At 36.3% G+C, this 25,686-nt stretch overlaps 3 protein-coding genes across 5 annotated transcripts in view; 2 read left to right on the forward strand and 1 right to left on the reverse strand.

Moving 5' to 3' along the window:
• Positions 1 to 7,856: 7,856 nt before the first annotated feature.
• Positions 7,857 to 12,478, reverse strand: LOC135689109 (phospholipase A2 large subunit). Its single transcript, XM_065206229.2, has 4 exons — positions 11,910 to 12,478; positions 9,967 to 10,090; positions 9,048 to 9,256; positions 7,857 to 8,157 (listed from the first exon to the last, which is right to left on the reverse strand). Exons 2-4 carry the CDS (start codon positions 10,073 to 10,075, stop codon positions 7,966 to 7,968), a joined length of 510 nt encoding a protein of 169 aa, XP_065062301.2. The 5' UTR covers positions 10,076 to 10,090; positions 11,910 to 12,478; the 3' UTR covers positions 7,857 to 7,965.
• Positions 12,479 to 14,070: 1,592 nt separating this feature from the next.
• On the forward strand, positions 14,071 to 20,724 carry LOC148959575 (phospholipase A2 large subunit-like). 2 transcript variants are annotated; one of them, XM_089110374.1, is made up of 4 exons: positions 14,071 to 16,298; positions 17,944 to 18,004; positions 18,223 to 18,299; positions 18,986 to 20,724. In XM_089110374.1, exons 2-4 carry the CDS (start codon positions 17,991 to 17,993, stop codon positions 19,333 to 19,335), a joined length of 441 nt encoding a protein of 146 aa, XP_088966500.1. In that variant the 5' UTR covers positions 14,071 to 16,298; positions 17,944 to 17,990; the 3' UTR covers positions 19,336 to 20,724. The 2 variants fall into 2 exon arrangements, with proteins under 2 accessions (XP_088966500.1, XP_088966499.1); XM_089110373.1 differs by having other exon boundaries at positions 14,072 to 18,004.
• A 103-nt stretch (positions 20,725 to 20,827) lies between these two features.
• Positions 20,828 to 25,686, forward strand: part of LOC135688980 (ATPase family AAA domain-containing protein 2-like) — a 29,620-nt gene continuing 24,761 nt past the window's right edge. Inside the window, exons 1-3 of one of the 2 annotated variants that reach the window (XM_089110371.1) lie at positions 20,828 to 21,041; positions 23,769 to 23,920; positions 24,770 to 24,819. In XM_089110371.1, the coding sequence (XP_088966497.1) occupies positions 20,934 to 21,041; positions 23,769 to 23,920; positions 24,770 to 24,819 (310 nt within the window). In that variant the 5' untranslated portion in view covers positions 20,828 to 20,933. The remainder of the gene's footprint in view (positions 21,042 to 23,768; positions 23,921 to 24,769; positions 24,820 to 25,686) is intronic. The other variant, XM_089110372.1, reaches the window with a different exon arrangement.

The following is a 25,686-nucleotide window of genomic DNA, read 5'->3' on the forward strand; positions in this document are numbered from 1 at the left end:
AACTTTACAAATATTCAAGAAAAACCTCAGAATTTTCATCCTTCAATTGTACTTGTGATCTTTGCAATGAATACGTATGCAACATCTGTTATACCTAATTTACATTATATCTAGCGTTGGTAATTTAAATTAATTGGTTTTAATTAGCTTGAGTATAGCTAAAGATTGTACTAACTTTAAATAGAAAAAGAAAGAAAAAAACCAGGGATGTAGGCATTGGCGTAAAAGATTAACATGGGGGTTCTACAATCCATTATTTGGGTATTGTGATGTAGGCTAAAAGGAAAGAGAAGATCATGCCATTGTTGGGGAAAAGTTATCGTTTTCTAGCTAAATCACTTTTAAATGGGAGAAGAATGTAGTAAAGAAGATTTAACGGCAGGTTGTGATCGAGAATTTATTTTTTCTATAGTTTATGAATCCTTAGGGTAAAATCTGGCTGCATTACGTGTCGCTGTAGTGTTTCTACCACTAAACTTTCGATTGGTGGATGGCTCAACCCCTAAAACATAAAAGTCCGCAATGAAATAGTATCATCCAACAGAGCAAATCATGGGCCTAATGGAATGTCTCAGTTATTCAAGTAAATCTTGATATGTAATTTTCCAGTCAAAGCACATTGGGGGTTGATAGTTTTTCCGATCGTTAGTTGAGCAGCCAGGTTAATTGATTGGTTGAGCAGCAGTCAAGATGGAAACATCAGTAGAAAAGGCAGGGCTGGTGTGTTTAGATTGCTCCGGGGTTTACTAGAGGTCATCACGATGGTTAGGAATTTTGGCCGAATTCAAGAAAAAGTTTGGAAATATGACATTATAGAGATTGGGCAGAAAATGCATCTAAAATATTTACAACTAAACATCAATTTTGACTAGAGGAGGAACCTAGGCAATGCCTGTTAGGTTTCTTTTAAAATAATCCCCGTGGTTCAAAGAGGTTTGATTTTGACGTAACAATGGGAAGGAAGTTGGAGTTGGTTTTATAATAAACTTTAAGCGTTTAACAACGCATACTACGAGGAACAACATTCTAACAACGAGGAATGAGTTGGAAAAGGTGCAAGCGATGCAAATGTTGAGAGTCAGAATCAAAGCAACTGACTCTAGGATAATCTGAACTGAAACAAAACAAAACTGGGCAAAAATACAAGCAATGTCTTAAAATGTTCTGCGAAGATTTCCTTCTCAAATGAGCATGTAGAAAAGGCTACAGCTTTAGCTTTCTCTTCCTTGCACCCTCATTTGTGGCTAAAGATCACAGTTTTTTACCAGTGAAATGTGTTCGCGTAAAACCAATCTCCTTAAACTTTTCAAGTAATTCTATGAAATGGCGTCCCTGATGATAATTTGTTCACAATTACCGACAAACCACCAAGATCATAATCTCAACTTATAGCGACAAGCGCAACATTTCCGACACACATAACTTTAAACAAATTTCCCCGGCGGGTGCACTACATGGAGAACATGCATATCATGCATGTCCATAAAATCACCGAGAAAGGGGTAAAAACTGCCACAATCCAAGGACCTAGGATTTTGAAAAAAGGGTACTTTTCAGCTGGTGTCAGCAAATTTTTAAAAAGGATTAGATTTTCAGAATTTCACAAGCAGAAAAGACCTTTGTCTAGTCAAGAGTTATTTTAATTATTACCCATAGAAATTTTACAGAACAGCATATTGGATAAAGATAGTTGGCAGACATTGAAGTATATGTTTCAATTGATATGAGATAATTATTGGAGACTTGATATCAGCACTGTAATTTGAAGAATAACCAAGGATAAACAGCAACAGAAAATTTACATAACAAGAAAAGTAAGAATAATCTTCTGGCAAATGTATTAAAAATATGTGTGGTTTTCTTGTGCTTTCTTCTGGAATAAGACTCTGTCTATTAAGCTAGAATGTCTACTCTGCCTAAGGCAGCCTTTCCACTAGCCTGGGTTAAAACATACCCAGGTTAAAAGTTATCCGTTTTTAAAGTGAGTCAATGGAAAAGAGAATTTTCTTCGACCCGTTTTTAATCCGTTTTTGATCTTTCCCACTAAGCTGGGTTAAAATGTATCCAGGGTGAAAAGTTGTAAGAGAAATCAGTATTTGCATCAAAAATCCTTCAATTTCTATCGTTGTAGGCCAATGGAAGCAACATCGACATCCAGGATTTTGTTTTTTTATTTTTGGCGCCGTCTCAATTTTTAAACGTTGCTGTTGTTGCAAGTGGATCAAAAGTTATCCGGGTTCGGCGTTTCCATTAACTCGCAGGTGAGTCAAAAGATACCCGGGTAAAAACTGACCCACTTTGAGACCCGTTTTCAAACTTATCCGTTTTTCAAGTGGGTTAGTGGGAACGCGACGCAGAAACGGATAACTTTTAACCCGGATATGTTTTAACCCAGGCTAGTGGAAAGGCTGCCTAAATTGCCAGTTCTTTGCTAACTTCAGTGTAAACAGAAGATAATGCTAGCACTACAGACAAGACTTCAGTCCTGTGGTTTGCTTGAGCCTAACAAGGAAGTTAATACCTATACAGCTAAGCCTAACTATACAGCTGAGCGCGAAAGAATTCATCTAGTAGAAATCAAGTTTAAGTTGAATCCCAAACCTGCAGACCAAAAAGAACATTGATGTGAAATTTTGAGGATAAAACAAATAAATTGTTTTGATTTTGTTTCCAAAATATTAGATGTTGGTGTGAATTTAGAAAATATTCAAATCTGATGCATGTGCATGTGCAAGAAACAAGCTAGGCAACAAGACTCAGGGGCCATGGTCGCAAGAGCATGACCATGCTTGGCCTGTGCATTTTGAAATGACAGTGATACACTAGCTAAAAGCATTATCTTCCAAGAAAATAGCAGTCATAAAACGTATTATTGTACCTACTGTGATCTCATAGAGCCTATCTACTGTGATTAAAAATATTTCAGCGAGTGCAGTAACCTGTTAAGTTCTATATCTAGACACTATAATTTGAATGTTATGTTATCATGTGTAGTAATTAATTGTTTGTGTGTGCCTTTCCACCAGATTGTCTTGCTGATTATACACCCAACAAAAAGTCAACTTGGCTACATCTAGACGCACAGATCTTTTATATTCTTCTCTTGTTTTGCTAGAAAGACCATCCCAGTGTCTCGTCATAGGTTTTTTTGAAAAAGCAGATTACTTTTCCTCCGGTTATTTAGGAACCTCTTATTTGTTTTATGAAATCGAGGCTGTCTATCAATTAAGTTCCGGGTGGGAAACAGGGTTCGATGGAAGAGATGCATTGGACTGGTGGGCTAGGCACAAATGATATGTAAATCACAATGCCTCTTTATTTCCTTAGTTATAGAGATTGTTTAGCTTTTATTTAATTACTGGAGAACTAAATGTAAAGAAGAGGTGCAAAAAGCAGGCCCAACTGTGTTAGGCCAAATCGAATTAGATTTCCAGAAAGGAAAGTTTGGTCTATGCACGGGTAATCGACACCTCAACAGTTGTGTTTCTTGCAGGGCCTAAAATAAGAAATTTTCACAGATCCACATTTCTTTATAACATTTGGGCGTGGTACTTTGCTACGATTGACAAAAGGGGCGTGGCAAATGTAGAAACTGCCACTATAGTGCAAATAGAATGTTTAAATTGGGTAAAATCTTAAATAAAAGAAGTATAAGAAGCTGATTCTTTTCAATATATGGATTGGGTTAATAAGAAAATTAGAAACATATAGTGATGTCTTAACTTGTGAGCAAATAGTTATCGAAAGGAAACCCTTTGACATGGCTTGTTTTGATCTCCGTCAAAGTTATTTTTCTTTCCTTTCTCCTTCGAAAATCCTCTTTAATCAATCTTGTTTCCCAGACTAGTGTTTTTGGTTTTTTGAAACCACATCTTTGTAGCTGTTCACGGAACTCGAAACTTATATATTTGTTAAGCGATATTTATATATTTGTTAAGTGATTTTGGAGATAAGCTGCTTTGCCAACCTCTTACTATGATTTGGCAGATGGGAATTAGCCTCTCTACATCGGAAGAATTAGGGTTTGCTGCGAGAAGGCGTGCCATTGTCTCGCCTGGTAGAATTCCTCGAATACCAATTCTAAGATCTCTGTGATCTTGGTCATTTATTTCTCGAATTTCAATGCACGGTTGAATGAAATCTTGCTGAATTTTTTTCCGGGGCAAAAGCTGAGTGAGGCCTTCAATAGTCATTTTAATTGCATTCAGCCCAGTGGCGTAACTTGGCCAATAGGTTTGGGGGGGGAGGTGAAAAGGGTTTCTGCCCTGCGAAAATGAGTGGTGCCCTGCAGACCTCGTAGCAAAGGTTTGTCTATAGGTTACTAGTGAAAGCTTTACAAGTGTAAATTTGTCTTTACCAATAACAAACTTCTAAGCAATAAAAACAAACTTGAAACTTCATTGCCTATGAAATATCTACTTTTTTAGGTGAGCGTAAATTAAATGTCAAATTTGATTTTCCTTTGTAATAAAGCTTGTATTTCATGGCATATCAAGTTTAGTGAGGTAGGAGGACCCACCATGGTTGGGTCCGACGTGAAGAAAATTTTTGAAATTATACCTTGTAAAAGGGCTAAAAAGCATCTCCCAGACTAAAATTTAGCAAAATACTATACTGCTAAAAAACTGATTATTGTTTATTGGAAAAATAGGGAGGGGGATGTCATGCCAAAACGCTAGCGATAGACGTTGGGGAAGGAAAGAAACGGTAATCTTTCGCTTCAGATTGCACATAGTTGTGAATGACAGAGCAATCTTGTTTTGATTGGGAGAATTCTATATCCTGAAGAGAAATGTGCAGTTTCTTGTCTCAAGAAGGCCATGTTTACACATCCAAAATTAAAACATTGCAATGATACAGAAAGTGATTTACCGAATTAATGCAAATAAAAGAAAAATAATGAAAAATATACGTGAATAAGTTAGCAATTTGATCAAACAAAATCGGCATCTTAAACGTTTATTCTTTTTTTATTTCATACACTGTTAAAAAGTTCTAGAAAAAATGATAAAAAAATTCTTATCTTGACTAAAGTGGGGGCCTTTAGCTTTCTATTACCCTCAGTGGCGCCGTACCTGTCATGAAAATAATTTACAACTTAAATTAATTTATATGGACTCAACCTTGCCCTCATAAACTTATGCATGAATCATTGCATCCATTGGCTATGACTTTCGGTAAGGAATGCTTTCGCTTTGCTAATAACGGAGCTCTTCCTGACATACCTGTTCCGTTCTCTAAAATGCAATGTCAGGAAGGGAGGTTTATTACAAATATAACATTTCCATTTCAAAATTCGTAAACGGCCCTTTACGAACATCAGACGTGGCGTTTCTGCGTGGCAATAAAGCTCTTCTTGGCGCCCTGCGAAATCTTTGATTGCCCTGCGAAATCGGTTATTTTTAAGATTGGGGGGGTGTCACACCCCCCCCACACCCTCCTGGTATTTTCGCCCCTGATTCAGCCCATCAAATTCTTTGTCATCAAATATTTTCTTCAAAAAAATTCCATATCATAAACAAAAACCTCATTACGGATGGCAAATAACCCTATTACACGTTACACGATTCTTGTCCGACCGAAGAACAAACAAGGAGGGGGGCTGAGCCATCCGCTGTTTTGATGTATATTGTCAAATCTATCTGGTTGGCAATAAAGTAACTTACCTTTCTAGGAAGTGAGTCAAAAATCTGTCATGTCCTTGCAAAAATTGAAACTGACGGCCCGAAGAGAATCTTTTGCGATTTTGGAACTCCCATTAAGTACCGTCTTATTGCATTAGGAACAGCGAGCCCTGAGCCCACAATACTGCGTGCTTACGTGGGGCCTCAAATTTTGGAAAATGTCTTTTTCAGTACTAAGATACCTCAAAGTGATATTTTTATCGAGAGAGAAGAAGAAGGCCCCTACCATACAATACAAAGCCAGTTCAGAGTAAAATGAAGAAAAATTGCAATAATTGTGGGAGGCGGTAGCCCGACCGGCCAGTCCACCCCTGGTTAGAACAAAGGGTTCCCATTCTTTGCAGAGCCTGCAGAGCATACTATGACGATTGCATCATGATTTTCAAGTGTTTTACGTAATTTTTATTATAGGTGCTTGTAAATTGTGTAAAATAGGCTTGTTTCATACTTTAGAGTAGTCTTGTTGTGTTTACCGTTAGATTGTCTTCGTTAGCCGTTAGTTTGCCGTGAAATGATGAAATTAGGAGCAGCATGGGACATTACACGATTTGAGACCAGTTTTTGCCATTTTTATCGTGTGCGTTGCTGCGAGCGATCTGCGAACTCGCGTCTACACAGAGACGCCGGAGCACATTTTGGAGTAAGGGGGTTCTAGAAAAAATAGCAAACTTTCATGGTTCTTTTCCCCCATCATATTTGATGTCACTCCCTGAATATCATAGTTGGGGGGCTGTAGCCCTCCCCACGGCTCCGGCGTGCTTGTTAATAAGTCATCTTTTAAGTGATTTTACAGCAGACTAGCAATGTTCCTGCCAACAATGTTTCGTTTTCGACTGTAGCTTTGGGAATAGAAATGTGTCTTTTCTCTTATTTTTTTCCGGCACAGTTATGCCGAATAAAGCTTCCATGTTTTCGGCTGTCATACTTCAGAATCTTATTCCAGGACAGGTATCAGGTGTTCATAATTTGTACTGACAGTCACATCCCCGTAATTTTCACCATGATTGTGACATTAAGCACTAAAATCAATACAAAAGCGAGAAACTTGAGTACAAATCCCGAGTTTGGTTTCTTATTGTTGCTTCTTTCGAATGGTATCATAGCAATGTCATTTAGACTGTCAAAGAGTATAGCCACAAACAAAACATTTATATTGGATTAAGCCAGCTTTTAAGGATGACTACTGCCTCCTGCTTGTCTTCATAGGATAAAGATGAAAAAAGCCTTAAATTCTATTCTTTGGAGTAGATTTTGCAACAGGAAAGCCTTAGACGTAATTCCTTTTCCTAAAAGGGTCAGAACTGTTCCAAGATTAGAAAAGCAAACAAACATCAAAACTATGTAGCTCCTTTAAATCATAACTGGCTGTAGTAACGACGTGCAATGTTTTGGAACAATGTCTTCCAAAAGTCTTGGAACACTGACATCAATTTCCAAGGTCAAAACCAATCATCCCCCTCTCCCCTACAGAACAATGTTGGTTTACTATCAAACGGGTTAGGATTTTAGGAAGCACTTTCTTTTGCGCTTCTTTTATGATATTTCTCTAAATCATCAACATTGTTTGAGGGGGAAGGGGGCGGAAGTAGCAATTTTTTTTCAAGAAAGGAATGAAAGATATAAAATGCAGCGTTAATTGGTGGGTGTTTCAAGTAATTTTGGCAGGCATTGTATGTAATGAACACAGGGGTTAAAAGGAGTGATTAGAATAAGCAAGCATGCGAGCACGTTAAATGTACATCTAAAATTACAGATATTTTATAATTCGAAGAAGATTTTCTAATAAGATAAACTACTAATAAGATAAACTTTTAAAATAAACTAAATAAAATGCATACATTTAGTTTGTTTACTAATAGTATGCATTTTATTCAATTCATTTTAAAAGTTTATCTTATTACATTAGATTCTCGTCGCCGTTTTGCTTTGTTTCTGAACTTTATCTTCAAAAAGAAAACATCTATATTTTTCAGCTTGTTCATTCACGCTGCTTGTTATGATGATTATTATCATACCGGTCTGTTGCATTAGTCTAGATGAACCGAGCTATACACACTTTACTCAGTGGAACAGGAAGGCTGGAGTAGTAAGCTTCATGGCTATTGCAATCACCAAGCAATTGCGGCTACACTTTTTATAAAAGAAAAATGATTGAAGAAAGAGAAAAACCACTAAACATTTTTATGAGTGCCAAGCATAGATATAGATAAAAAGATACATAAAAAGCATTTTAAAGCATCAGATTTTGAGGTTAAAAAGCGTCAAAGTTGCTTTCGCACGATCACACTCCTTCAATAGCATCGTCAAGATGGACGAAATAGGCCCTTTTCACTTTGACAACTTTTGACTTGACGCAACGAAACCATCTACGTCGTAAACAGATCTTCTTCTTCACAATCTTGACACGAACGCATCGAGGTTTTAAGATATCGAAGTAGATACGGTAAACGCCATTTGATGGGCGGTTGTTCACCTGAAATTGAAGTGATAAAAATACAACAAGAATCAAGGAAGCTTACAAAGTGATCAATCGTGAACAGAGGTATTGTGCTCTCGTGGGTGTATCAGGGGAAAAGTATTTGTCGACCTTTTAAAACTAGTAAAAAATCAAAAAATCGGTAAGGCAAAGGCAAAAACTATACTTGGTATTGAGTACAATTGACGGTTTTATACTCTGAGGAGTGTCAGATGAATAAGCTTTGAGTATGTTGTAAAATGTTTGCTTTTTTCAAGGTCATTAATCTTACTGTATCTTAAACGAATACAGGAAGTCATATAAATCTTATTTTGATAAATGACATAATGCTTGTCTTTCTTCACCCAACCAGAAAAACCGGCCGCCGGTGGACCAAGAATAATGGAAGTTAAAGATAGATACATAATAGATCAAGCATATGTATATTTAATGGTATGTCACAATATTTTTTCAGGTTTCAAAAACAAGGATCAAAAGTTCTGAGAATAGAATTTTATGACTTTGTTTCTTGGAGAATCATTGCTAACAATAAGCCTTTGCGAGCGTGCCAAATTGTTCAGGTGACGATTAAAACAATAGCAGGAAACTTTTACGGATTAACCAAAACTGATTTCAGACTGTCTAAAAATGCATTATGGGATACATGCGTATCGCAATGGCTCATTGTTAGCATTGAGTCTCTAAGGGGTTTGCAGGACACACCCAACAATAGCAAAGCCACTTACGATGCACTCCTTAAGATGAAATAGTATCAACAATAACCTGTTAAAGTTGCTACATTCTCTAGGTCTTTGATATAGTAAATTGAACTAGTTGACACCAACTAATTAAACGCAAAGAAATCTAAAGTATAAAATAAATTGCTATCTAGCATGCAAGGTACTTGCCTTGTCGAGGCATTTCTTAAACGCAATATCGCAATTGCAGTCAGATGCTGTTTTGATCGACCAATTGATCAAACCATATTTCTTTTGAAAGGCCTTAATACGTAAACTGCAATGCTTATCGTGCGTTCGGCAGCACATGTCCGTTTTTCTGTATTTTCCCAAGTCATTATAAGATTTTGCGATATCGTTATGACCACACCATTTTGTCCCTATAAAACAGATACACATCAAAAGGTTTGCTTAAGAATATTTATTGCACTAAATTAATTAAATGCGATGTTTCAAAGCTCTGTTTTTCTGATTATTCCAAACTAAGTTCAGGGACAGATTTCACCAACAATGATTTAGGGTGTTAGACACTAATTTGATTTTGGTGCCCCACCCTTCAGGTTGCTGGCAAATTATGGAAACGCCAATTTTTAAAATTGGGTTTTTAACTTGAAGTTAAAGAAGATACAAAGATGAATAAAGTAAAACCATTTGCCAATCAACAATACATCTTTTCGACCCGCGCGCATAATTTATATTAAGAGACTGGGACGAGAATTAGGGTGAAAAAGTTGCCACGGGCCTATGTTTACTTACATCTAGATACGGTATTTACGGGCAAATAATCATTGCTCGAATTGAAGTATTAGTAAATTTACATATTTTAAAAAATATCTGACATTGTGTGGATTTGATTCTTCAACATCTTCCGTAATTTTTAAATCTCAAAAACAGCTTTTTAAAAGCTTTTGTCAAGAGATTCTATTGCCCGGAATGGCAAATCCTAGATTTTACATTCTTTTGGTGGCAAAATTTATATAACATCCACCCTACTCATAAATCGAGGCTAAAATTTCAATAGTTTGCCTTAAAATTGAGCAAAAAGTAATCGAAAAATCTACAAATTGAAAGTAAAGCAAGCAGTTGTAACCTTTGTATATCAATATCGACGACTTCTTTTTGGCCGCGAGAGCATTTCCAAGATTTTCAATAACCAACGCTGAGAAGATGACCACTAATAGCTGCAGCTTCAGCGCCATTTTTGCTGGACAGTGCTATAGTAATTTAAATGAGAGTGTGAGGAATAAATTTATTTGGAATAATTCTATCAAGGAAATATACTACCATTTGACAATTAATGATAATTAACCGAGCTCCCTGTTCTCGACGTGCCTGTCATAAATTGCCGGGAAACCCTCGATACAGGAGAAATAAAAGCATAAGCGTACGGGCCACAGTTTTCGAAAAACCATGTCAGTCGGGCAATTTTTCGAAAATTCTCCGCAAATAGTCGGGCAGGAATCACACTGGAAAGTGATGGGATTTACTTTAGACAATTTGGTTGAACATTCGTGGATTCTTCAAATAACCCAAAGACTAAAAGCTACGAGTCAATATCGTTGCATTATCAAATCGACCAAGAATGCCTAAAAACTCGTAATGTAAATATTTCTATGTCAGGTTTCTTTTCACCAACAGGCTCATAAATATATGCATGTCTCTGTACTCGGGCAAAAATTCTACCGCCCCCCTTATAAAAATTCCGCCGTACGCTCATGAATGAAAGTATGTGCACCCGAAACCCACTTTCATTTCCACCCTGGTATTTTTATGGCCCTTGTACCCAGAGAAGTTTTGCAGCCTTGTGAAGAGGTAAATTGAAACTCTTCGGGATGGACTTTTTATTCGTAAAGACGTCTAGCGTCTAAAGCAGCGACCGGCCACTGCTGACTACTGGTAGGGAATGGCCTAAATAAGCAAAGGATTCTTTAACTAGCATAGGCACAGACTTATATTTTTTCCAGAGGAGGGGGGGGGGGTCAAAAAATAATTGCAACTGCTAACGGCGGCTGCCAACGGCACAGGGTAGAAAGAGGCCTAGCTGAGGGTTCTAAGGTGATTTCTTTTACATTTTTCAGTGTCGTTGCTTTTTGTCCTTGATTGAATCTCTTGAGATGATTTTCATCCGTGAAACCAAGAATATGAAAAATTAGTCTAAAAATTGATAGCCAACTTCTTTATTTCCCAGGGGGCTGGGCCCCCAAATTTTAGTAAAGAGTTCAAGATCCGACCATATTAGAAAGTTCATAATGATAGTGAGAGACAGTCAACAAAGACAACGTTCAGATTTACAGGTTGTGACTAATTTTTCTGAGACAATTTTTCGATGAAAATTTCAATTTGAAAACGTCTTGAGAAAAAGTGGGGGGAGGATAATTATCCCCCATACCACCCCTTGGCGCCGCAACTGGTTCCTTAAAGTTTGATTCCTTATAGAAAAAAGTGTGTATCGCGCGTAGGGATCGAGGTCAAGCCGTCCGGACGAGTATTGTACCAATAACTAATCAGCTATGGCTTCTTGGCCTTCTTGTTCATGGTTCAGGCAGGAGTTTCAAATATCAGACGGGTGCACATTAGGACGAATTCAAGTAAAAAAAAGCAGTAAATGGCCAAAATTACAAGTAGGAATCTACAACCGGAATCAAAAGAATCTAGGATGGCTTAGGGTGCGAGGATGGCTCAGTTGTTAGAGGCGCTGACTACAGACCCAAGGGACCGTGGTTCGAGTCCCTGGCATGACCAAACTTTCACCCAGAGTGGGGAGAGTCACCAGCTCTCTGTAATTCCAGGCGTAGGAATCACGAGGTGTGGTCACATCGAGAGGAAGGACCAGGACATTGCTCGATAAGCATAGCTTCTCAGTGTCCTAAAAACTACCTTCGGATGCTAGGTAGCAACAAATACAAAAAAATACAAATACAATCTAAACAGGAATCCAAAAGTAGGGCTCTAAAATAGGAAGATTTTCGCCTTTATGTTCTGTTGTAGCAGCTAAATCAGAATAGGTTTTCCCGGAAGAGAAACATTACCTACCTGTTGGTTCTCCTACTTCTGTGCTGCTCTTTTGTGTTACCTACCTCTCCTACACCTTGGCAGTCTAATCTGATCTGAGCTCTAATCATCTGCTGTACTTTTATGTATACATGCGTGTTTGCTGGGCTTCTGATCTATTGGCCTGCTATAGCTCATCATAAGAAGCTTAATGCATATTCTCTCCGGCATTGTGTCATAATTTTGCACGGTAATTGGTAGTATGACTAACTCAATAGTTGGTTCAGCCGATTAGGACGCCTTTCATTGATAATTGATTTTGCGTCATGGTCCTTTATTCGTAGCGTTTTGATGTCGCCTCCCTTTCATCCCTTCTCGTGCAAAATTTTTCGAAAAAGGCTTTCACTGCATACACGTATGAAGACATTCAAGATATTGACATTGTAATCGGGGGAAAATGCATAAGAATAGGCATCGATAGAAGTAGATTAATCGTAGAAACGAATTTAGCCTTGATAAATTCGCCCTAAATCACGGCGATTTGTCCGTCATGTTTTTGTGCCGTTTAGAAATTGACATGGAACTATTGGAAACTGTCCTTCAAATGCTCTTGGTGCCTCACTGAATATATTGACAATATATTCGATTTTCATAGCAATCAGTTCCCTACGTTACATACAGTACTGAAGATATGAATAACTAACTACTGCACATATGAATATACCTAGTAAGTTAGATTCAAGGGCCGCCTGAACCAGGGGGCAACGGAAGCACCGGCCCCCTTTATTGCAAAAAGTTTAAAAAGTGCCCTTTTAGGAAAATTCATTGTTTGAATTTTTCACTGCCAGATATTTTGTCTTGAGAAACTAAGTAAAATAACCTAAATTTAGGCGTTGTTGGAGGACCATTCACTGAAATTTCCTTAAATTTTTAGATGATCATGATTTTAAATTTTCATGACTGTCATGACGATATTGTTTATCACAGACAGCCTCCTATGATAAACAATATCAACTGCAAAGGAGGCTATCTGTTTGGCGAGAAACATTTTCTTAGTTTGTCTTCAGCAACAAACCCACTAGTGAAAGGTCAGCATCAAGTCTAAGGAGATTCAAAAGCTTTTTTCGTTCATCAATGACCCAAGGACTACTTAACCACTGTATGATTCTTTCGATCCGCAAAGTCAAAACTGATTTGTATTTTGTATTTTTGTATTTGTATTTGTTGCTACCTAGCATCCGAAGGTAGTTTTTAGGACACTGAGAAGCTATGCTTATCGAGCAGTGTCACTGATGAGATAAACCTAATTAACGCTGCATATCAAATTTGCTAAGGCAGTGAAGAACGTGCCCACACCTTCGGCCGATTGCGTGAAGATGACTCGAAGTTGAAATTTTGTAGCTTTCAATGTTGTCTGTAAAATTAGAACAGTTATTCAAATGGGCTTTAGATGATCATGGAGACCAAAACTTTGAAAATGATACAAACTCAAAAGAGACTGACATTCACTTTGAAGTAGATAGAGTCTAAAAATTCCAAAATTCCTTTCAATTCCTTACATCATATTTAGTATCCATTTTCTATGTATGGTTGCATTAATGCGGATTCATTTTGTATGTTGCAATAAATCTGATCATTTTTTGAGTACATTTCACCTGTCACAAGTATGGGGGAAGGATGTGTGCCTGCCGCTTAACCGGAGGCAAAATCCACTTACAATATAAATTATAAGAAAATAAACGTAATGTGACAGGAAAATGAATCGCCTTACAAAGAACATTGTATGACGTTTTGTTGCAAACAAGCTAAAGACTTCTGATTACTCAGATAATTTGATTACGGCTTATTCAATTCCAATTATGCTATTTACGATACATTAAGTTGCTTACGTAAAATAGATTTATTTAAATTTGTATGCTTCTTCCTGTTTTTGAATATTTATGGCCTCGCTAGGTAACGTCTACTTGTGTGTCACGACCAATGAAGTTACGACGCAGGGTTCCCTTACAGACAGTATCACGTGACAATAGGATCATTGTGCTGTGACTGCATCAGCGTCTGTAAATGTTTTTTGCATTACGTAATTATTATTTCTAGGTTCTACTAAGGTTAAGTAAAGGGTTGTTTCATAAGTTAGGTTTACTCCTGTCGAAACTTTTGCCGTACTGCTAGAAGCTCTGTCGTTAGTTTTGTCGTGCCTGTTAAAGCCGTGTCGTTATTTGTCGAACTTGTTGTTTTCAGTCGTTAGTCGAATCATTGCCGTAAAAAGAAGGATTTTAATTTTATCCGCCGTTGCCGTATTTTTGAGCATTTCTGCCTACAACGAACTCACGTTGGTAAAACCTCCTTTTAAGTGGTTTTACATTGCATTGGTGCCCCGGGTGAGGACAGCCAAGCCGAAGGAAAAAGAAAAGGAAGGCATATTGGCGTGGGAGTGTGTAGGAAGAAAAAAATCATCTAGGGAGTGTGTACCAGATCACGTTGCCTCTGTTATGTGCAAAATGTGCGCGTTCTTTGAAGAAGGAAATACCTAGCATAAACATGGCTGACATCAAATTGTTAATCACAATTTTTCTTGGCATGCTTACGGGTTTTACCACTTTATTGCAGCAGAAAAGCATGTTATTTGAGTTCATTACTCACAACTATCTAGCACGAAGAACATTGTTAATGAAACAAATGGCTGCTTGTAGCTATCGCATCAGGAAAAGGAGAAAAATCAAGGCCCAGCGTCGCTTCTGGCTTAAGCCCGGTCGCTGCAGCGGCTGATGAAGAGTGGCGACTAAACTTTCGTATGTCCAGAAATAGTTTTAATTTGTTGTGTTATGAACTGCGTCCATACATTGAAACATAGCAATCCGACATCGTGTTACAGCGAAGCAAAGCGGAGCAAAAGTCGTGTAATCATTTGGAAAAGCGAAGTGCAACTTCTTCGGATTGGGGTGGGCAATCCGAAGCGAAAACCAATCCGACATCGTGTAACTCAGGCCTAAACTGCTAACATAACCAACATCGGTTTTTTGTGAACTCTTACTAATTACATTCTTAAGAAATAAAGTACAACTAGGTACAGCGCAGACTTTCTCAAGTAGCCTGACCTAAATGCAAACTCGGCCGCAAGAGCTTTCACGAGAGGTATCAAGGTGGAGAAATTCGATCGCTTCCTCTTGCTGATGTAGGAGAACAATAGGTTGTTCGATCCAGTCCTTTTTAGATCAGTGGGTACAGCTGGGGCAGTGCCCTGGACCAAAACCCTGGCGGGGGCCTATATTTGAAATTGACCTTTTTTATTCTTCAACGATGGTGCGTCGTCATTCCATGCTTTCTCCCAAAAAAACCCCAAAAAGCCCTAAAATCGATTTTAAAGTGTGTGAAAGTAATTTTGTGTTCTTCATGTTTTATACATTTCTCGACAATCTTAAACTCAGACCAGCAAAGTTGGCCCATCAAAACGAAATAAGATAGAACGAAGGCTTTAACATGTCACGGCTTTGGGTAACAGCTTGAACAAGGTATATGGAGAGAGAGGGGCTCAGAAGTTCACTCGTTTTTAATTGACACATAGCTAACTTTGCTGTGGATTTTGTGAAGTTTTTAACACTGCAATCACCCCTATTTTGTATAAAAGAAAGCCCAGGCTGAAGGTTTGCGGGGAAGATGGACATTCTAACCACGCTTCAAAGCTCTGTATAAAGCCCGTCTTAACTTTCAAATTCAGAGAGAGGGGGTTTACAGGAGCAAAACCAGGGCGTGGCCTAATTTTTTTGCGTAATTTGGAGCCCCGGTATGGCATATGGTAGGCCCTGCCTAGAAAGACATATCTTTGGCTTAAATTTGCCCCTACACCGCTCAACTTAGGTTATACAATTTGACATTACTCAGAAAAAAACAGATCATCGTTTATTGGGAAAAGTTGGGAAGGGAGAAGCTATTATAAAACTCTAGTGATGGGAGTTGGAGTAGAAGGGAAAATGCCATCATATGGTAGAAAGACCAAAAAAAGATTTGGTAATATAAATCGTTAGACTTTGTGATTTACTGAATTAATGAAAATAAGTTAATACGACAATAAATAATAGAAAGCTGGGTAAATAAGTTAATTATTGTGCAAATAAAATCAATCAGGATAAAAAGTTTTTCCCTTTTTTAAAACTAAAAATCATACTCTTTTGTACGTTCATTCATTTAAGAAGGTCCATTTGCGTGTTGGTACTAAATGCAAAAAAATGTATGTTTGATACAAACTTTGTGGGTTTTCATGGGTGTTAATGGAAAAGTCCTTGGAGATCAATTCCTTTTAAACTGTTGAAATATCTTTAAGGTCCTAAGTTATTTTGTTAATGTCATTTTGTTGAACATTTTTTATTTTTTCTACAGCTGAAAAATACAAGAAAAATAATGTTCTTCATGATGATTTTTTTAAGGATCAAGGTAATAAATATTGATAGATTTCACAACTTCGCCTTATTTTTACCACATCCCTACAAAAGTGTTCTTTATTGCTATGAACTATGGTGTAAATGGCCTGCACCTTTTACTCAACATTAGCAGATTCTCGATACCTGCACTTCTAATGTGAACTGGTAATGTTGCAAATTTGGAGACTAGCTGGTAAATGTTGAGCTTACTTAATAAGAAAAGTAGGTGAATGAGGTAATTTGACGTGCTACCGTGTGAAATAACAATCAGTTGCGACGAAAAGCTTCCTGTAAGAGTTCATTAAAGGGCTAGAAAATCTCATTAAAAATGAAAGATTTACTTGTTGCCTTAACATTATATTTAATGAAATGAAAACTTTTACCGGTCTGTTACATTGTGCTCAATGTTGTATAGGCAGAGCCCAGCGGATTCACTCTTATTATCAAGTGTAAGCACCCGTGTTTTCAATATTGCTGAGAAAGGGGTTCAATTTTTTAATATATCTAGGACATAGAAAATTAAAAAATGGTGTATGATATGAGAATCTCAACATAGTTTCTAATATTTCTTTGTTTGGCATTATCTAAAATACTTGATTTCAGGAAAAAGGGTATAAATTTTCTTTGGTTTCAAAGAAGGAGAATCAAATTGGAATCAAATATCAGAGATAAGGGTCAGTTTTTTAGACCCTCAGACACGGCTGCTTACACTTGATACCCACCGGGAGGCAGAGCTGTACACGCTTTTGGTGTATATAACAGTTTGGTCCTAAATACAACTCCAAGGACAAGTTGCCTGACAAAGCATGAAAAGCTCGGAGCTGAAAGCCAAGAAAGGTCCAGTGAGTGGACAGAAAAAATCACAGGAGGGGCAAAAATCTCAGACAAAAATCCAACAAGCATTTTTAATTTTCTCATAAATTTGAACATAACATAACAGCATTGGAACTTGAATAAAACAGGAGATATAGTTTATCATTTTTTCTCGTGTCATGTCTCACAAAGTCAAGTGTCAAGGCTCACAAAGATTTTCTGGTCTTCTCCTCCCAAAAGGCATTTTTCAGTACCATACCTTATTGAAACAGATTACCCCTAAATCAAATGTAACACTTTGATTTAAATTAGACAATCATGTTTTGTTTCCGTCAAGATCAGAATTTTTCCGACAAAGTAACTGTTTAGCTTTTCAGGGGGGTTTTCGCTCCCTCTGACCTTCCCCTATCTACGCCAATCGAAAGGTGTGGATGGTTTATTAGAGAGGAATATTGACAGTTTCAAAATGATATATGAATTTATTAGTATCGTTCAACAGAAAAAGCGATATAACGGGTGAAACCTTAGCTTGTGTTTGTTAAAATAAACCCAAAAAATTAAAAATACAACCGTCCAAAACATTTAATAGCATTGAAGATCTAACAATCATATGAAATAAAAAAGTTTGGAAAAAAAGAGGAAGGGTTCTACTGGCACGTGTGCCAAGACTTTTGTAATGTATTGCTATGCCATTTTAATTATACGATTTGAAATATTTCTTGCATACTTAGTGAAAAACACCTGTAATATTTCATCAGCAAATATATTTTATTAGTAGACAAATTACTGAACCTCCATATTTTTCACACTTAAAAAAATAATTTCTTTTTATGACATTTTGCTAGTATAAATGTTGACGCCATTCATGTCAAGGCACTGAAGAGCTGGACTCATGGCAATAGAGATGTAAGTTAATATTTAAATAATTTTTACTTTAAAGTGTACTGTTCGTCATTTCAGACATATTGTGGTTATTATAAGGGCTTATTTATATATGAGTAAATTTATCCCATTATCTGGCAAGTGGGATGAAATCATCGAATGTTTACATGCAGATTTTATTTTGTGACCTTATTTCAACATTTGAGAAATCAGAGAAGTAACTGACTTTCTTTACCATTTAGGAAGATGACAATTACTGTCTTATTTTTTGCCTGTCTTCTTGCCAGTTGTCTTGCAGAAGATTGGCAAATATTGCCAGGTAAGAAAAATATTTTTTCCTTTCATAACACTTGATTTCATTAAAATGAATTATTATTTTTTCGTGAAGTCTGTTACGTAAAAAAGAACCCCTAAGCTATCAAAAATTCGTTTAACTTTGTGGGGGGGGGGGGGAGCTGCAGATGTCCTTCAAAGATTTAAACTGACACCACTTCGGCCGCTCGGAATTTGAAACTTGGATTATAACTGTCGGAATTGTCAAATTCTTTAGGCTAAATGAAATAATGCATCAGCGACATTTCGTTAATTAAGTCTCTAAAATGCTTACATCATAAAACTCTACATTTAGAATTTTTTGAATGTCGTTCAAAAATCTTGAAAGAGCACCTTAAGATACCTCTTAATGCTTAAATTCATTCAAATTTGTCGTCTTGTATGCAAGTTTCTAATATTTTAAAGATGCCTAAACAGCAAAAGGGACTTGCAGACTTGAGATGATACGGCAGTCAAAAGCTCAAATACAGTGAGAAAAACCAATAATAAAGCTTTTATCTATTTTGAAAAATTCCTAAAAATTCTTTTGTGATGATGGAAATCATGTACTTCATTAGTAAAGATAAATTTCCCTTTCCTAGACAGAATCAAAAATAAAGCACAAAGCAAAATTTTACAGCTTTCAAAATGCAATTTTTTGAGATCTACTTTAGCTCGAATTCTGTCTAACAGGTACCAACTGGTGTGGACGAGGCAACAAAGCGAAGAGCTATTACGATCTTGGCTTTTTCTGGAGAACTGATGCATGCTGTCGAGAACACGATCATTGCAGCAAAAGGATCCTGCAAGATACCACAGCCTATGGCATAACAAATTTCTACGGTTACACAATAATGTCGTGTGACTGTGATGACAGGTTTTACCGGTGCTTGGAGAAATCAGGCTCGGCAGCTTCAACCTTTGTTTTGGATATTTTCTTCAAAAAGTTGAAGTTTAAATGTGTATTTCTAAAGTGCATGTACGAGGAAAACGGAATTTGCAAAAGATACGGAGGAACACTTAAGCAATGGAGTGGAAACTGACTTGTCACAAGCCTCTCTGTTGAGTCCATTTCTTTTGGACACAATTTAGACTGTATTTGAGTGAAAGATAATTGTATTAATTCGTCTAATTATAAAGCCAGCTAGAGTAAAAGTACGTTTTGTCCATTCCAGTCTTGAAATTGACGATTCTGCTTAATTTTTTTTCAAGATTAATATCGAGACAGTAAATTGTAACGAATTTTCTTCTTCATCTGCGCAGATTCCATTATCGTGCAGGGATACCTGCACTCAAGCAAAAAACGATCTTTATAGTCATCATTGCAAAGATAAATTCTATATTAGTAAACAACTGCTGCATTTCAGCCCAAACTATTTCATTGTTAATTTCTTCTGCTATATTCAGTCCTGTCAAATCTCGGATGATGTTTACATGTCTTCTTGATTGTTTCGTGTATTTTTTTGCCCATTCTCCTTTGTCTGAATTTTCTATAAAAAGTCCAAGTCGTGAGATTGTAACTACAACTGGAATCTAATGGCGGCGCCAGCCACTAGGCTCTGGAGGGGGGGGGGAGACAAAACAGAAACTTTTAGGCCATGCCCTTATTTACACCAGAAAACGCCTTTTTACGAACATAGAGGGTCAATTTTTCCTGAAGAGGTCGCCCATGGCTAACTTTTGGTTACGTAAAGGCAGTCTCAAAGACATCACATCACAAAATTACATCATTAAATTATATTATAAGATTGCATCACAAAACGTTGCCAAAATATAGCCCCTAACATTTTTTTCATCGAATTTAGACGAAATACAAAACTGTTCTTGCCAAAAACTGGGGAGGGGGCGTGTCCCCCCATGGCGCGGCTACTGCTGGAATCAAATTTTCTGGTCACGTAATCAAGTAGAAGACGTTCAGCTAATGCAAAGAAGAGAATGATAGACCAGATATAACCTAAAGCCATCCTTAAAAACCTATGATTTAGGCATTCCCCGGTTTTTAGGCAAGTATCCTGTGAACAGCCCCCGATTCCGAAAGGACACAAATGTGTTAGGAGCAAGTTAGGAGGATTAAAAAAATTAAGGTTTTGATAAATGGTTGCTCATAAAGGTACACCATGTTTTACCATTTTCAAAGCAGGAAGAAGGTTATTCAATCTCTTATTTAAATGAAGTTTATGTTCACATTTTAAGTAAAAAAACTAATGGGGTTAAAGTAGTGTGGATAGCGATGAGAAGGACCTTTTGCACTTTAAACATTAAGCCAAACTTTTTCGTTGATGAAGTAAGATTTTCAAATAAAGGGCAACCCGTGATCTTCGAATTCCCAAGTAAAAGGTGGCCCTCTTTATTCTCGACTTTAACAGTTACCTATTGGCAAATCACTGTAATTTCACTTGCTATACCTGCATTGAGTCCCAATATCCTTTACTGATTTTTTGCAACTACAAAAGGTATTTTATTGTTTCGTAAATACAAAAGGTATTGTTTTTATGACGTCATTTTCTGGAACTCTTCTTTCCGAGAGGCTTGGGTCTACATCATGGCGGGAAAATATGCGCGCACATCTCTTTCAAAAGAAAACATGGCGGTTTAATGATAAGAAGATGAGCAAAGTCAAGTACAGTTAAAAGGACTTAAAATGGTGCACACCAGACATTCGTTTAAGGAATCGTTTAGTTTCAGAGGAAAGGAACGGGAAGATGGACGAAGAGCAAGTCGAGTTTCTCGAAAAGATGTTGATTATAATGTGAGTTGATTTGTCCTTGTTCAAATGTGCCGCCATGTATGTAGGCCACATCCGCAAACTGTTTAGGATATACTTTGCAACACTTTTGCTATTCTTTAAGAGGTTTAGAATCTTTTTCCAGTCGACAGGTTTTCTTTAAGATTCTGGCTAAAGGTAAGCATCGATGGACTTCTGAAACTTATCTTTTTTGTTTGAAATGAAGTAGACTTCCCTGTTCCATCAAAGCAACGTTGGCCTAATAGATTTGGTTCAAATACCAGTTCGCCTCTACCACTTTTCAAAGAGACATTGCTTGCTTTTACTCACCCTGTGCCATGAAAGTTTCTCAGTAATAGTTAAAAAAGCAGCTTTATTTTTTGTACCAGAAAAACGTCAGAAATGATATCAATAACAACATTTGACGACTGCCACACTTCTCTTTGAAAATATTATTTATAAATTGTAGTTGAAAGTTGAACCAGAAATATGTAACAAATGATAAATGCACACCTTTACATCCAAGATTTTGTGGTTGTCTACCTAAAAAATAAATAAGGACCAGTTATTCATGCTTGTTCATATGGTGTACAGCTAGACTGCAGAATATGACAAGTCCAACCCCAAGATATTTTTCTAAGATGTTTCTGCACATCTGATAATCGGTTGGCATTTCAAGATCGGGGCATGGGTGTGTCATATTGCTTAGGGCAAGTGAAGAATTGAGTTTCCCCAAAATAAACATAATCTTGCACTGGTTTGATAACAGAATAAATATCCTTTATACTTACCTTAGTTCATGTTTGCTTCTTAGTTGATTATCCTTTGGCTCCAGCATAGTTTTGCATGCTAATATACACAACTGAACTACACACTTCTACCAAAGTGCACACTTGCACACTTGATATTTTGATCTTGCACACCCAATATCTTGTTGTGGAAGTGCTTTACTCTGCAGTCTAGGTGTTCAAAACTTTTTAACAGACTCAAGAATTCATATGTGAACATACAGACAAATATCCATATTGGTTATTCCAGAGCCATAAATATCAGGATAGGCTAAGGATTTCCCATTATTCTGTCTTTGTCTGGCATATAATTGAGATGAAGGTTGCATCATTGCCACCCAATACAATAAGACTGCTGCTTTTAGGAATAATTTTTCTCAGTTCACAAATTGTGCTTACCCTCTGAAGAAGCTTCCAGCACCTACTTACTTGAAGACATATTACTGAAGTTTTATTCTTAATATGAATTTGATAAGTAGACCAAGTTCTGGTCTATCTTGTGTTTCCATTTGCTAAATTGTAAACAATCATCCTTGAGGTAATCATGACGAGATGTTCCTTTACTCAAATTGTCCTTGAGATGAGCAAACAAATCCTGCCCCTTAGTCAAAAGGCCAGATAGTTGCACAGACCAATGGAAATTTTTTGGCCACCGTTATTAGTATAGAGCTCTTACATGTGATGTCACAAAGAAACTATTTCCTTAGAATTTTTGAATTTTAACCATATAGCATAAAAGAACACCATGAAATACTACTAATTATGCAAGATCAGTCAAATATGTCTAAAATTTGGTGAGATATGGCCAATGAAGGATTTGAAGTTTGCTAATCAATCACTGTTATTTTTGCTCTGTTCATAATGCTATTAACAGAGAGGAAATTACAGAGGTTTGATGGGGATGAGCCAGTGAACATATGGCCATATCTCAGCCAATTCAAAACACATTAGACTGATTTTACACTTTTAGGTATTTCATGATGTTCTTTCAGGTTCTTCTTATTATTCTTCTTATGCAGCTTTTCCCATTTTATATGTGATCAATGTTCCTTTCTTCTCTCCCTTCCATTGCTCTCTATCTCCAACTTGGTGTTCATTGAGGTTCTTTTCCTGCATATCTTCTTTTAGTCACCTTTTTCTTCTGTTTCCTGGAATTTCCATTTCCATCACTTTCTTCCAACATAGTCCTCCTCTCTTCTCATCACATGACCACACAAATTCATTTTCCTTTCTTGCATCTTTGAGCTCATTTCTGACTTTGACTCTTCTTGTGACACCATACATACAGCATAACATCCTCATCTCTCCATCATTCACCTTCTCTCCTATACCTTCTTCACTGCCCAGGTTATGGGATCCAATTCAAAAATTCTAAAAGTATATTTTTGAGACATCATCAACTGAAAACTCTATTAGTATTAGTGTTAGTATAAGTATTAGAAATAAGTATTAGTGAAAATAATTCAGATATTACATACATTTTCAATTTTTTTTTTAAAATTTAAGTATACTTGCTCCAGCTCACAAGCAAGACTTGGAACATTGAGTGACTTTCTCAATTATTTTACAGGGAGAATGTAGTCCAAGATTGCTATGTTTTTATTATATTTATTTTATTATTTGATCTATAAACTTTCCTTTTTGTTGGTATTTGTTTTATAAATCCTCTTTTATCATATATATAATTTAATATGATGATGATTTTGTTAATTGTAACAAACATGTCAGGGAAACGACAAGTTAAATCTGCACTTTCTTTTTTTCAATTATATATAACTATGAGAATTTCTTAAAATTTTCATCAAATTGTTAAGCTTTTGTATATCATTATTTTATTTAGCTCTTTCATTGACTTTTTTTATGTTTTATTGAAAATTGAATTCTAATTTTAGACCATTATAGTAAAACAGTTCAAGCACGTAAATAGAATGTAAAACAATGATTTCATTTTTATATGTTTTAGGTAATTGTGAATGGCAAAAGCTCGAAGCCTCATAGCCAGCCTTCCAAAAAGAGAAAATTCAATAGCAGTATCAATGAATTTATGTATAATTCAAGGGATGCAATTCCTAGAAAAGATCATTTTACAAGAAACTCCTCAAAAGCCAAGACAAGGTGTGTTTGTATTAATTTGAATTCAATTAGCAACATAAACATATTACACAGACAGATTAATCTATTGTCATATCAATTGCACATTTTATTTTGTCAATTTGGAAGTGTCATATGTCTGGTTTTTTAAGTTTGATTTTGCTAAGATTTTTGAAGGTCAATTATTTATCCCAGATCTTCCGGTTTGTCTTGTTAAGCAATGATATTGGTGTGTTGCAACTATAGTCTTTGATGGGGGAAAATTATTATAATGTTGTTAGGCTCTTTGCTTTTGTGGGTTCATGATTATACAGTGCTGATCTTGATTGTACTGTATTGTCTGGTGTACAAGTTGACCTGGTGTATAAGTCGAGGTACCAATTTTAGCTTAATATTGATGAAAATGATGTACTCGGTGTATAATTCGATTCTATTTTTGGTTGAAGAAGCTAGGTTCAAAAACTAAATGAAACTACCTAAACATATCAAAAGTGTTTTCGTCATCCTCTACATCTGATGAAAGCTTGTTGTCAGAATCTGTGAGCTGCTCTTCGATTCATTTCGAAGCAATTACATTACCATAACAGAATGGAAAATTTGGAAATGCTGATTTTTAAAATTGTTTTTAAATGATACCCTGTGTATAGGTTGATTTCTAATTTTTGACCCAAAATTTCAGGTCCAAAAGCTCGACATATACACCAGACAATACAGTACTTTGTTTTGTTTAAATAGCATTGCATTGCTTGTGGAAAATGATGTAAATTGATTGCTTCTTCAGAATTTAAAAACGCTGCTGTGATAGTGGTTTTCAAAAATGCTGTTATTTTTTCAATCTTTAACCAGAATTCTTCTTTTTTTCTTGATTTCTAGTCATTACAGTGGAGCTGTTTCAGTTGATGAAAGTGTCTCTGGTATGCAAGGTCAGTTACTTGCTTCTATGTCTCTCATCAAGTATTTCTACTTGTTGACTATTAATCATAGTATAATCAGTTTGATGTTTAATGTGCTTGAGAGCAATAGTTGATGGACTCAACAAAACAATGATAAAAATGGGGGCAAAACAACAATAAAAAGGGGATGCAAAACAACAATAAAAAGAGGGTGCAAAACAACAATAGAAGTGAAGGCAAATCAAAGATAAAAATTGACTAATTATTAATGATTAATACAAAGCACTGATGTCAACACAATAAACCCAAATGGACGATTAAAGTGTTTTAAGGCATTAGGAGTATTTAATTTCTCTTTCATTCGTTTTTTGGCATTCTTACATGTTTTAAGCCACCAACATTTTTCATGTGTCTTTGGTGACAGCAACTTTCAATTTTTCAGTTTAGTTCCCACATTTTGCAACGTATTCAGTTCTTGTTATCTTGTGACATTTATTGATCTCACACTGTCTTTTTCATAAAAGCTTGAAATAATAGATAATAGGTTTTTGTGGTAAAGAAGATTGAGAAGCAATGCTCTACAGAATAGATGTATACTTGATTGATTAAAATTGTAGCATGCACTTTAGGGACTATTAGCAAAGTTTAGGAACATTTCTAGGTAATTCATTTTTTTGTCATTTCGATTCTTGACAACTTGTCAATGGTGAATGATTTTTGGGAGTTTTTTAAATATGACAAATAAAGAAATTATCAAGGCATCTTTGGTTGATGCAATAAGGGGATCTTTTTGCTCTACCTTTAAAATACAAATCATGGAATGCCCAATGAAAAAGCAAAGAAAGATATTTAGGATTTAAAAAAAAATTGTTTATATATATAGTTTTTAAAGGCATG

The sequence above is a fragment of the Rhopilema esculentum genome, chromosome 9, assembly GCF_057945365.1.
Source record: "Rhopilema esculentum isolate cy_ngs chromosome 9, ASM5794536v1, whole genome shotgun sequence".
NCBI classification, from domain to species: domain Eukaryota; kingdom Metazoa; phylum Cnidaria; class Scyphozoa; order Rhizostomeae; family Rhizostomatidae; genus Rhopilema; species Rhopilema esculentum.